Here is a 13,589-nt window from a genome sequence, read left to right as displayed (position 1 = left end):
ACCCCCCACCAAATGCCGGAACACACCCCCCCCCCCCAAATGCCGGAACACACCCCCCCCCCAAATGCCGGAACACACCCCCCCCCCCCAAAATGCCGGAACACACCCCCCCCAAAATGCCGGAACACACCCCCCCCCCAAAATGCCGGGAACACACCCCCCCCCAAAATGCCGGAACACACCCCCCCACCCCAAAATGCCGGAACACACCCCCCCCCCCAAAATGCCGGAACCGCCCCCCCCCCCAAAATGCTGGAACACACCCCCCCCCCAAAATGCCGGAACACACCCCCCCCCCCCCAAAACCCCCCAAACAAACAACCACACCCCCCCAAAATGCCGGAACACCCCCCCCCCAAAATGCCGGAACACACACCCCCCCCCAAAATGCCGGAACACACCCCCCCCCCAAAATGCCGGAAACACCCCCCCCCCAAAATGCCGGAACACACCCCCCCCCCCCAAAGGCCGGAACACACCCCCCCCCCCCAAAATGCCGGAACACACCACCCCCCCCCCCCAAAATGCCGGAACACACCACCCCCCCCCCCCCAAAATGCCGGAACACACCACCACCCCCCCCCCAAAATGCCGGAACACACCACCAACCCCCCCAAAATGCCGGAATTGTCTCTCTCATCCTCCTCCTCCAAAATACGCCGGGTCTCACCACTCCGCAGCTGGAGAAAACTGACGCGTATCGCGTCAGTCAGCTGCTAGCCCCTCGGGAACGGAGAATAGCGGCCTTAAAGAAGGCCCTGACGCCAGAGTGGTTAACACCGATTTTTTTCGCAGGCAACCCGCGTTACGAAGGGCTACGGAGCATCCCGCCCCCCTATGTGGGTAGGAAAGACTGCCCACTTATCTTCCTCAATTTTTCTGACTACTCTTCCATTGGAGGATCCTGCAAAACTGCAGGGAAACTTTGAAGTGGGCAATAGAAAGAATCTGTGCCAAAGTTCCTCTTTATAGCAGTAGCTGACAGGTTCTGTATTGATAAGAGTTTAAATGTCCCAAAGCTTCTGAGTGTATTAGTGAATAAGTGGATGATTGACGGGTGAATGTATAGGTGTGTAAGTGGGTAGGGCAGGTGTTTTAAGTGGGTAAGGTGGTAGGGTGGGTGAGGTAATTGGGTAAGGGGGTAAAGTGATAGTGGGGTGGCGTGATAGCTGAATCGGGTGGTAGCTGGTTATGTAGCAGCTGGGGCAGGGTGCCAGCTGGGTAGGGTGACAACTGGGTAGGGTGAGATGGAGTACTCATGGAGTATACCTATAGAGTATAATGTGAGAAAGTGTGAACTATGGCATATAATATGGGAAAATGCAAACAAATCCACTTTGGCAGGAAGAATAGAAATGCAGCATATTGTTGAAAAGGGGAGAATTAGAGGATTCTGCAGTACTGAGGATGTCCCAGTTCACAAATTACAAACTATTAGTATCCAGACATAGGGCGAAATTCTCCGACCCCCAGCAGGGTCGGAGAATCGCCTGGGGCCGCCGAAAATCCGGCCCCCGCCGTGGCAGAGATTCTCCGCCACCCGGGAAGTTGCGGCGGCAGGAATCTCGCCACTCCGATCGGCGAGGCCCCTGCAGTGATCTCCGGCCCAGAGGGCGAAAGTCCCGCCGCTGGGAGGCCTCTCCCTCCGCCGAGGTTTGAACCACCTCTGTAACGGCGGCTCAGCGGCGCGAGCGGGCCCCCGGGGTCCTGGGGGGGGGGGAGCGGGGGGCGATCGAACCCCGGGGGGTGATCCATGGTGGCCTGGCCCGCGATCGGGGCCCCCCACTCAGACTCCGGGCCAGTGCCCTGGGTGCACTCTTTCTCCTTCCGCGGCCGCCACGGCCTCCGCCATGGCGGAAGCGGAAAGAGAAACCCACATCGAGCATGCACGGTGGTGACGTCACCTTTGGGGAGGCCCGACCCCCTGAGTGGTTGGCGCCACTCCCCTACGCCGGGACCCCCCGTCACGCCGGATAGGGGAGAATCCAGCCCAGAGAAAGTGATTAGGAAGACAAATAAAGTTGTTTTGGTCATTGCGAGGGGAATGCAATATAAAAGTAGGGATTTTTTAAACAGTTGCACAGAATGTTGTTATTTATTTAGCGAATGCAAAGTCCCTAAGCCAAGCAGTTTCTTCCAGTCCTGCTGTGTTGAGTGTGGACAGGTCTTATTGAGTCTGTGGATTGATTTTCCTTGATGATTTGATGCATAGCTTCTCTACCCCATAGGCACATAGGGGGCTGGCACTAATGCCCCATCCGTAAATGTTGGCCAATCAGGGGCCGTGATCAGTCCTGAACCTGCTAAGGGTGAACCACTCAAGTCTTGAAAGGTTGAAACCAGGCAATTGTTGGGTTGGTTTGACACCAAGTACTTGTTTGTCGTGTCCAATGATTCCCATTCAATTGTTCAGGTGGAATTGTGTTGAAGTCCTGCGGGGGCGGATACACATGGTACCTTTCAGCTGGGTGTCAGCGCTGTGAGTATGTGATGATCTTGACCAAACAGGGGCGAGTGCTGAGGTTTGGAGTGACATAGTAGCAGCACGCCAGGTGAGCCAGTTAGTTTGGCAATCAAGGCGTTTCAGGACTTGACCTTGGCTGCTGTTGTTTTTCGATGTTCCGAGAATGCCAGTGTCCTATCTAAGGCCACTCCGAGGTATATTGGAGTTGGCCATCCGTTTGAGTGTTAAGCTCTTTGTTGGCTTTTGCATTGTAAAGATGGAATAAGCTAGAAACTGTTTTTTCAGGGTTTGGCCTCAGTCACCATGTGTTACAGTATTGTTCAAGTTTTGCCAAGTCCTTGTTTAGGGTTCGGTCCAAGGTGTTGAAGTCGGGGGGTTTGAGTTGCAAAGCAGGTGCCGTCAGCAGATATGTGGCTGTATTCTCTGCAGCCCAACGGCAAAATCGCGGCTGGCGCTGGGGTGGAGAATCCAGTTTGACGCCATAAATCGAGCCCGCTGATTCGGTGATTGGACACCAAAAATCGGTGTCACCGCGGAGTACAGCGCGCTGCCGGGAAAGCCATTGCCAGAGGCCCGTCAGCAATGCTCCCTCCCAACCGGCCGAGTTCCCGACGGTGTGGAACTAACCACCTATTGCCGGTCCGGATGCTCACGTGGCAGCTGCGGACTCAGTCCGCGGCCACCGTGGTCGGGGGGGCGGGCGGATCGGAGACCAGGGGGGGCCTTAAAGGCGTCCGGGGATTTAATGTGCGGGGTTTGAGGCTCGGGTGCGTGGGGTCCCTTTCTTTGGTCTGACTCCGTGGTCCGAGCCCTTCACGGAGCATGGCGCCGCCACTGGAGGCCGCCGCCGTGCGCATGCGCGGCTTCTAACCCAGAAGTGTGGGGGCTCATATCTGCAGCAAAAGCTGCGAGATTTACTCCGAGTCCTTGCTAACCCGCTGCAGGGCTATGAATTCATTTAACTTTTTTGCAGGAATTTTGGGAGTAAAACCCCACTGTTTTTACACCGGCGTGGGGACATAGTCTCAATGGAGAATCCAGCCCAAGGATTTTCGGGAGGTTGTTTTTGGAAGATCATACAAGTACAAGTTGAACAGAATTGGAGCCAGTACTGAGCGCTAGGAATCCATTGGTTTGTCTTTTCCATGTACTTCTGTGTGTCAAAGGTGAACTGTGAGCCTTGGATTAATGTTCATGTCTCAGCAGGACCCAGCTTGCACGGGGAAGCTAATGATCCGACACGCAGACTAAATTCCAAAGGAAGCTTCGTGAGTAAAGTCCACACAAGAAATCTTAGTCAAAATTCCAAAGCTAAAAGGACATTGTTGAGACTACATCTGCATTACGGAACACAGTTTTGATCTTATTTAAGAAAGTTTTGATCTTCTTATTTAAGAAAGGACATAACTGCATTCAAAGCAGTTCAGAGAAGATTCGCCTGATTCCTGTGTTGAAGTGGTTATCTTAAGAGGAGAGATTGGACAGGTTGGGCCTGTATCGATTGGAGTTTAGAAGATTGAGAGGTGATCTTATTGAAACAAATAGGATCCCGAGAGGATTTGACAGACTGAATACCAAAAGGATGCGTCACCTTACAGGTGAAACTATAATTAGGGGACACAGTTTAAAAATTAAGGGGTGTCCATTTAAGACGGACTGCGAAGAAATATTTTCTCTCAGAGGGTTGTTTCATCCAAGAGGGCAATAGAGATAGGGTCACTAAGCATTTTTAAGGTAGAGACAGATAGATTTTCGATTTGCAAGGGAGTCAGTGGATATAGGGGGTAGGCAGGAAAGTGGAGTTGAGGCCTCTATCAGATCAACCCATGATCTTATCAAATGGCAGAACAAGTTTAAGAGGCCAACCCATTCCTGTCCCTGAATAGTATGTTTGTGTATTAGGTATGTTTGTACATTGTTATAGCGGGATCATGTAAATGAATGCAAAGAGTATTAATGAGTGTGCAATCACATGCTTGAGTGATTGAAATGCACTTAGTGCTTGGAATGTGATGTGTTGGGTAAGCTGGGTCTGCGAGGACTGCGTTTACTGAGGGAGTTGAAGATGTGGATAGCGTGGTCCCTGGCTGGAGAGAGGAAGAGAGCGATCTTCCTGGCATCCGATGCGGCTTCGAGGTTGGTGGCTTCAAGATATAGCTGGAACTTCTGCTTGAAAATCTTCCAGTTAGCTCCGAGGTTGCCGCCGATGGGGAGCTGCAGGGGAGGGCAGATGCTGTCCATGTTACCGGATGGCTAATCGCTAGCCAAAAGCAGATTATCTCATGGTAGGTCCGTCAAACTTGAGCATGACTCACTGGTACCATGATGTGTTGGGTAAGCTGGGTCTGGGAGGACTGCGTTTACTGCAGTGGTGAGAGAGACAGGCTTCCAACACTTGAAGAAATGCAACTCGATTTATTGAACTTTTAACTATCATACATGCTTTAACTGTGGGTTGACACTATGCTGACTTGACTGGAGACCTGAGGCTAACCTGACCAGATTATCTTACTACCACATGGTGTTTGTTCTAGTTGCTGCTCACGAGCTCTGACTGTCTCAGAGGCTGGATCCCGAGAGAGCGGGAAAACTAGTGCCCTCTGGCTTTATAGTGGACGTGTCCTGTCTGGTGATTGGCTGCTGTGTTCTCTGTGCTCACTGGTCACCCTGTGTGTCAATCACTGCCTGTCTGCACATCATATACCTGGATGTATATTATGACATGGGGGTTTTGGTTTTATTTAAAACTGCCTGTACTGTGATTAGAGAGTATAAAAAAGGACTAGGTATTGTTTTGCAACCAGGGGCCACCCTTAAATTAGAACAATATTTTGAGTTAGTTTTTAACTGGACACAAGGCAGTTGTAGCTGGGTATCTAGAGAAAACACACTTTTACAGTTCTGCCAGAAGCAGAGAAGCAGGACAATGGAGTAATGGGAAGAAAGTGAGTCCCATAAAGTAAAGAACAGGCAGTCCCAGAAACCAGGGAATGAAAAGAGAAGCCCCAGGAAAACTAATGTAAATGGGAAAAGTAACTGGACAGAGGCAGAGCTAAAAGGTGTAGTCCTGGTGGTCAGATGAGGGTGGCACGGTTGCACAGTGGTTAGCACTGTTGCTTCACAGCACCAGGGACCTGGGTTCGATTCCTGGCTTGGGTCACTGGCTGTGTGGAATCCGCACGTTCTCCCCATGTCTGCCTGAGTTTCCTCTGGGTGCTTCGGTTTCTTCCCACAAGTTCCAAAAGATCTACTTGTTAGGTGAATTAGACATCCTGAATTCTCCCTCAGTGTGCCATAGTGTGGCGACTAGGGGATTTCCGCAGTAACTTCATTGTAGTGTTAATATAAGCCTACGTGGGACACTAATAAAGATTATTAGTATATCTGAAGCAATCCTAAAGTTGGTGAGCTTAGTATAGCCTGTGGAGCAGTAGTGTTCTATTGGTGTGGCCGGGTACCTGAGAGATTGTATAGGAGCTTGAATGCAAATGATAATTCAGGGCAGAGCAAAACTTAAAGGAGAGTTGGAAATTCTGGAAGTGAATCCTTGCTGAAAACAACCAAGAGAAAGCAATGTTTAGAAGAAGATTCTAACGTGTGTCCTTCGAGAGTAAAGCTAGTAAAGATTCGTACAGAAGCCAGAGCCCAGTGAGGCCTGTTGGCTCTCAGTGTAATAATCATCTGGGAAGATTTGAGGAGAAATACACAGAATTCAATTGGGTGACATCTGTCACTTGATTTCAAAGTGGGGAGTGCCTTACCACAGTTGGCCTATTGGTTTACAGGCACTGTGTATTTACTGAGAACATTATAGCATAAGATATATTTTTTGTGACCCGTGTTATTTTTTAATCTGTGTACATTTGTGAAGGTGAGGGTGGGGTGAAGGAGTATTATATAATAGTCAACTATATGTTTATTAAGTGTTTTTTTTTCTGTTGCTAAAAGCTACTAGACTGTCCTATGAGTGTTCATCCACATTTTCTTTAAAAAAAAGTATAAGTTATGGCCTTTTAAGCCAGGGTTCCATTCCAGGACCTTCCCATCTAAACACTAACTAAATCATAAACAGAGGAAATCTGTTTCACAAACAGCCACGGGAATTCTTACCTCAAATGAAAGTGAAATCTTCAAAATACTTTCTTGCATTGACATTTGTTGCTCTGTGTTCAAACCAGTACATGCAATATTTACTCTCAATGTTAGACACACCAACAGGGCTAACCTTCAATCGTCCTGGAAGTGTTTGTGTTTCCACTATCATCCTGACAAATGTATCCCAGTTTCTGAGAACAAGGTTTGGATTCCCACTTTGCTGCCCTGGAAGGATTCATAACCACGCATGTATGATCTGCTTCACCTGATGGATATCCTTAAGTTCACAGAAAAAGAAAAACAAAATGAGTCATATCAACAAGTGAATTATTGAGATTCTAATTACGATACTGTAAGTAATGCACAGATAAGAGGCATTCACTGAATGAATTGTCTCTGGGGAAACATTACTGGAAACCAGTTTGAAATCAAATGTAAAACACTTTGTCAATTCATTGTTGAAATGACTTGTTTAATAACAATAATAAAAATGGACGCTCCAGTTTACCATTCTATCAGCAGCTATGCAGTGAATGAACACATGAGTTGGATTTTGGGGTTCAACGATGAAGCAAAGGTGCTTGCTTCTGACTGATCTTAGTCTTGCTGAGAGATTTTACTGTACCTTTGGTGAGATTTTCACCTCTATCGCTGTGCAATGGTTCTGCAGTTAAGGCTTCTATACTGGGAATTCAGTGTGGAGCAGCAGTGATTCCATCAGGCTGTCCAAGCAGCCAAATCACATTAAAGGAATTTCACAGTCATCCCCAAACAGGAAACTAAAAATGCTCAAATAAAATTACCTTCAATAATTTTCACATAGAACAAATGAAGATTGGGACATGCATATGCCCAGATAGAAGTTAAAATATTATCTAAAAACATCTTTAAAATTATCATTAAGAATTAGTTTAAATGTTTACTCATTAATCATTTAACAACATTCCATGAAAATATAAATTTACTTTGTGGGTCTAGTTCTGTTGTTCACCAAATTTCATTAATCACATCACCATTATTACCCAATTAGACTTGAACAAGACACATTTTTTTTAGGGTTTCCAAGAGTGATTTGGGTGGGAAAGTTAAAATTTGTTCTGATTTTGATGATTGCTGACTCTGGATGTTTGGGTTTTGAAATGCAATGGTGCTACATGTGCTATATGGCTTGCTGTAGTTGTGTGATTTTGTCATGCTACAGTCAGTTCAATAAAGATCTCTCACTGAGACAGACACTGAGAAATCTCTGTAGTCTTTGTACATGAAACATTAGTGTTAAGGAGTGGAGATAAAATAGAGTTTTGAAATCTGGCAATGCGGCAGAGAAGACACAGCTCAGGCACACAGAAATAATCAGATCTGCAAAAAGTGTTGCTGGAAAAGGTGGGGAGGGACCGCGACAAATTGCATTCCACCTTAAATCTATCCGATGAACAAAGTAAACAGCCAACAGAGATTTTGAACACCGTGAAAATGCATCTTAAATGCCCAGTGTACGCTACTTATAAATGGTATGCATTCAACATGAGAACTCAAGGTGCAAATGAATCCACTGGCCAGTATGTGACTGCAGTAAAACAGCTTGCAGTCATGTGAAATTGGACAGCTAAATTATATTCTGATTTAAGATAGAATATATGGGCAGCACGGTAGCATAGTGGTTAGCACAATTGCTTCACAGCTCCAGGGTCCCAGGTTCGATTTTCGACTTGGGTCACTATGCGGAGTCTGCACGTTCTCCTCCAGTGTACGTGGGTTTCGTCCGGGTGCTCCGGTTTCCTCCCACAGTCCAAAGATGTGCAGGGTAGGTGGATTGGCCAAGATAAATTGCCCTTAGTGTCCAAAATTGCCCTTAGTGTTGGGTGGGGTTACTGGCTTACGGGGATAGGGTGGGGGTGTGGGCTTGGGTAGTGTGCTCTTTCCAAGAGCCGGGCAGACTCGATGGGCCAAATGGCCTCCTTCTGCACTGTAAATTCTATAATTCTCTAAGGCATATTGGAACCCTCAATGAGAGAACATCTGCTAAAAGAGGGGAATCTTATGCTCAGGAAAGGCATAAACATGGGCAGAAATGCGGAGCTTGGAAAATGTCAGTTAGAGCACATATATGACAGAGCAGACCAGGAGATACATTTTGATGAGAGACATTGCAAACTGAAGGAGCAGAACAATTGCAGACAAAGGGCAGGATGAAAATACTGCAGAGGACGTCAGACAAAGACATACGCCCAGCGTATGAGAGCTCTGTTTTAACTGCAAGGAGCAGTCATTTTGCGCACAAATGTTTGGTGAGAAAAAAGCAAAACAAGCCTATGCAGATTGTGAGATATCAGCAGAACAATAATACACCATCCAATAGGTTGATTCCGTCAAATCTATAGGTGATAAATGGTTTGTGACTTTTACAATAATGACTGTAAAAGAGTATTAAGCAATTAAGTGTCAGATAGACACTGGTACACCATGAAATGTCATGACTTTCACGGCCATGTGCGATTAGCTCAACAAGGTGATCTGAAAATTAAATGCACAAAAGTAAGATTGAGGAGGCTGTATGATGGCACAATACTCATAACATGAGGACAAATTAGTCTGAGGGGCCATGCAATGGCAAGAAGGAAGGTCAGTTCCAGGTCATAGATGGGACGCAACAGCTATTCATCTCAGTTGAAGTATTCGTAAAGCTCGGGCTGGTAACCCTAAACATGCTGATAGAGACATCAAACAGCAGCTCAACGTGATTTGTGAGTCATCAACCCAGCCGTGGAACTGAATATGACAGACGAGCACCTTGCTCAAATCAATTGAGGTGCCTAACGAGATACAAATCCTCCAAATGATGCAAGGAGTAATGATGAAAGGATGGCCTGAGAGTATCAAGTACACCTGTGATCACTGGAGCATATTTGGCATACCAAGATGTATTGATAGCCCAAGATAATATCATGTACAAAATAGCATCATCATCCATATGGAGATGAGAGAAGAGATGCTGAAGTGTATCCATGAAATCCATCAAGGATTAAATGAAGCCTGAGAAAGGAAATGGGTGTGCTCCATGGCTAAACAATGAAATCAAAGACCACATTGGCTAGTTCAGTTCTTGTAATGAGAACCAAGCTAAATAAGCTAGAGAACCGTTGATGATGTATGACATCCTAGACAGACCATGGATGAAGCTTGGGAGTAGACTTCTTCACACTAGCAGGAACTGATCATCTTGTTATTGTAGAATCCCGACTACTGGGAGATAGACCAGCTAACTTCAACAAATGCAGGCAATACAGTAGAATGCCTGGAAACACACTTCAGTCATATGGCATTCTAGACATTGTGATGTGTGACAATGGCTTTCAGTTCACGAGTGAACAATTCAGTCACTTCACAAAGGACTAGGCGATTCAACCTATACGTTTTCTCCATGGTATCCCAGGTCGAGTGAAAAAGCAAAGGAAGCAGGGACAATTGCCAAAGGAATCATCAAGAAATCGTGCAAATCTGGCATGGATGTATACAAGTTCATCTTAGAGTGGAGAAACACACCAACTGAAAGTAGTCCAGGCCAAAGACTAATGTCACGCTATGTGCACATTACTCTTCCAATAGCAAAGAAGCTACTGAAGTCAGAAGTCAAATGGCAGAAAGCTAAATTTCATTTTGAAGACTGCAAAACAATTACCAGAGCTGAGCATTGGGGAGCCAGTCATGGTGCAAACCTTCAATGCTCTTAAGAGGAGTAATTTCATGCGAAACCTTGGGACGTGCATAGATAATTTGTCAGCTTGCTCATATGCGGTGGAGGTGAACAACCAAATATACTGACGCAGCTGTAGACAGATACAAACAACTAGCAAAGCTGTTCCTTCTCTGCAGTCAGCCAGTCATGATGTGGAGATGCCGGCGTTGGACTGGGGTGAGCACAGTAAGAAGTCTTACAACACCAGGTTGTATTCACCTGAAGAAGGAGCCGTGCTCCGAAAGCTCGTGTTTGAAACAAACCTGTTGGACTTTAACCTGGTGTTGTAAGACTTCTTACTGTGGTCAGCCAGTCAGGAAGGAGGGATTCCACAAGCTGTACGGAGTACAGAGCACTGTCAATCCCTGAAAGCTACAAGCCCCCAACAAACAAAATGGAACAATAAAACTTACCATAGGAACAAATGCTACGGGAACAATACTCTCTGGACAATGACAACACAAAAGCACACCAATAAGAGACCTGCACGATTTAAATACTATACATGGAATGCAAGAATAAAAACTGAGTAATAGAACAAAGAATTGTTAATGCACGCAAATGTGTCTTCTGTTTGTTAAGAAAAGGGAGATGTTTTGATATTTTGCTTGTTATGAAAAGTGGGGGTGTTTGAGTTTTGGAATGCAACTACTTGTCCTGGCTGGCTTGCTGTAGTCATGTGATCTCTGCCATGAGGGAATGTCTGTAGTTGCCACTTTACAATCCATTCAATATAGACCCATCACTGAGATAGACATTGAGACAGCGCAGTCATCTTTGAACATGAAACAAAGAGCTCCGGGTTCACACCGCAATGTTTGTTTAAATTTTCTCATGGGATATGGGTGTCACAGGTTGGGCCAGCATTTATTGCCCATCCCTAATTGCCCTTGAAGGGACACAGTTAAGAGTCAACCACATTGCTGTGGGTCTGGAGTCACATGAAGGCCCGACCATGCAAGAACGGCAGATTTCCTTCCCTAAAGGGCAGTACTGAACCAGATGAGTTTTTGCAATAATCAATTCATAGGCATCATTAGACAATTTTTTTAATTCCATATTTTTATTGAATTTAAATGTCAACACCTGCAATGGCGGGATTTTAACCTGGATCCCAGGGCAATACTCTGGGGCTTGGTTTGATAGTCCAGCGACAATACCACTATGCCACTCCTCCCCATGTGTCAGAACCCTGAGTGACAGAGCACAACTTTAAAAAAAATAAATTTAGAGTACCCAATTCATTTTTTCCAATTAAGGGGCAATTTAGTTTGGCCAATTCACCTAGCCTGCACATCTTTGGATTGTGGGAGCGAAACCCACGCAAACACGAGGAGAATGTGCAAACTCCACACGGACAGTGACCCAGAGCCAGGATTGAACCTGGGACCTCGGCGCCGTGAGGCTGTACAGAGCACAACTTAAGGATTTTCAAACTACTCTATACAAGCCCAATTTCTTTTAAGTTTCAGTCAGTTCAGAGGAATAATGATGAAAGTTTACCATCAACACCCAACTCTACTCTCCCTAATCCCTCTCTTCTCAAACCCCTTCCCGCTAAATTATGGCTCTCTATGTTCATATTTCAGGTGTGCCCCCTTTGTCAGAACTCTGAAATATAAAGTAGCCTGCGTCTCCAAAAATGCTCCTAATCCTAAACAAAACTTGAGATTTGATCAATATGGGACAGAATCCCAGTGGAACTGGGTGTCAATGTGACATTTGTGCCCTCCAAGTCCAGGAATTGTGGGATACATGCAATCAGCCCAAGAGTTGCTTACCCGTAACTTTTTCAATTCTTCAGATACTGAAACATTCATTTTCCCACCACTTACCGGGAGCCCAGTTCAGGTATCTGAAGGGGCTTTGATCAGTCCATTGCCACCCTTTTTCAGTATCCAGGCTATTTAGCCCTAACCAAAGTGATGTCTTTAAATTATTCATGAGTCCTAAATAAAAGAAAAATGCAATGTTTATAACTGTTACTCATAATATTATCCTATTCTTATATTTTGGGACAAATTATATCCAATGTCCAAGTTTGGAAGAGGGAAGTTTGGAACAGCTTAAGAGGGTCAGTGCTGACTCTATGGGCCGAATGGCCTCCTTCTGCACTGTACGTTCTATGTTCTATGACAAGAATGTTCAGGGAACAAATATATTGGCCAGAACAGAATCACTGACAGCCAGCTGAAGAAGCCCTACCGCTGAACCAGTTATTAAACTATATGACAAGGTTACCTTCATATCCATATGCTGTTAGTTTTGCTAATAATCTCTTGTATGCACCATTATCAAATATAGAATGGAAGTCCATATCGATAAACATGCATAGACACTCGGTTCCCACATGTCAGTGACCTCCTCAGAAATGTAACCCTAATATGACCTGGTAATCCTATCTATGCTGACCCTCTTTGGTGAGCTCATACTTGTCCTGTAGCTTTAATCTACAGGATGCCCTGCAGCAACTCACCAAGATTAAACTGATAATAACTGCTTTGTGGGCAATCCTTATAATTGAGTAGGAAAAGAGAAGCAAACGTTTTAGCTTTGGTGTTTTGATAAAGAGAAAGATTCAGTGGAAACAAAGAACCTTACCAGTAGTTGGCAATTTATAATGGTTTTTCTATCCATTATCCTCAGCTCACCAAAAAGAGGTATCTAGATGTCAAGACCAATAAACATATTTTCGAACCCATAACCTAAATTAGAGCAGTTAAAGAATAATACTGGCAAAAGGTCCAACCTCATTAGAACCACTTCCAATATCTACCCACACAATTTTATCCACAGGCTTCTGGATTCCTGGGGGTACAAACCATATTTTGTTTGCAGTTGGACTGGCTCAACAATCTTTGTGGAAATCTCTACTTAATTGACAACCCTGCAGGGTGCTCTTTAGCCTCAGGAGCCCCACCAGGAGAGGTGGATGCTGCTGAGACAGGTCGGGCACCATGATGATGCCTCAACATGGAGGTGCTCTCAGATAAGTAAAAGATCTTGAGGGACGAATGCAGTACGACCCTTGGAGTAGAGGGAAACCCCTCCTGTGAAATTGTTTAGGCCTATCCTGCCAGCGGCCCCATCATTTAGGCATGGAGCACCGACTCTGAAAGTCCCCATTGCCTGTCACAGGGAGCCATGATGTGGAGATGCCGGCGTTGGACTGGGGTGAGCACAGTAAGAAGTCTTACAACACCAGGTTAAAGTCCAACAGGTTTGTTTCAAACACGAGCTTTCGGAGCACGGCTCCTTCTTCAGGTGAATGGAAAGGCTTGTTCCAGAAATGTT

At 45.8% G+C, this 13,589-nt stretch overlaps 1 protein-coding gene across 1 annotated transcript in view; it reads right to left on the bottom strand.

Annotated features, from left to right (window-relative positions):
• mrc1a (mannose receptor, C type 1a) overlaps positions 1 to 13,589 on the bottom strand; it is a 213,876-nt gene that overhangs the window by 145,310 nt on the left and 54,977 nt on the right. Inside the window, exons 5-6 of the mRNA XM_038798045.1 lie at positions 12,131 to 12,244; positions 6,690 to 6,836 (exon numbers count right to left, since the gene is read on the bottom strand). Coding sequence (XP_038653973.1) covers positions 6,690 to 6,836; positions 12,131 to 12,244 — 261 coding nt within the window. The remainder of the gene's footprint in view (positions 1 to 6,689; positions 6,837 to 12,130; positions 12,245 to 13,589) is intronic.

This window comes from Scyliorhinus canicula, chromosome 5, assembly GCF_902713615.1.
Source record: "Scyliorhinus canicula chromosome 5, sScyCan1.1, whole genome shotgun sequence".
Classification (NCBI taxonomy): Eukaryota; Metazoa; Chordata; class Chondrichthyes; order Carcharhiniformes; family Scyliorhinidae; genus Scyliorhinus; species Scyliorhinus canicula.
Note: the sequence above shows the minus strand (reverse complement) of the source record. Positions and strands in the feature narration are given on the sequence as shown.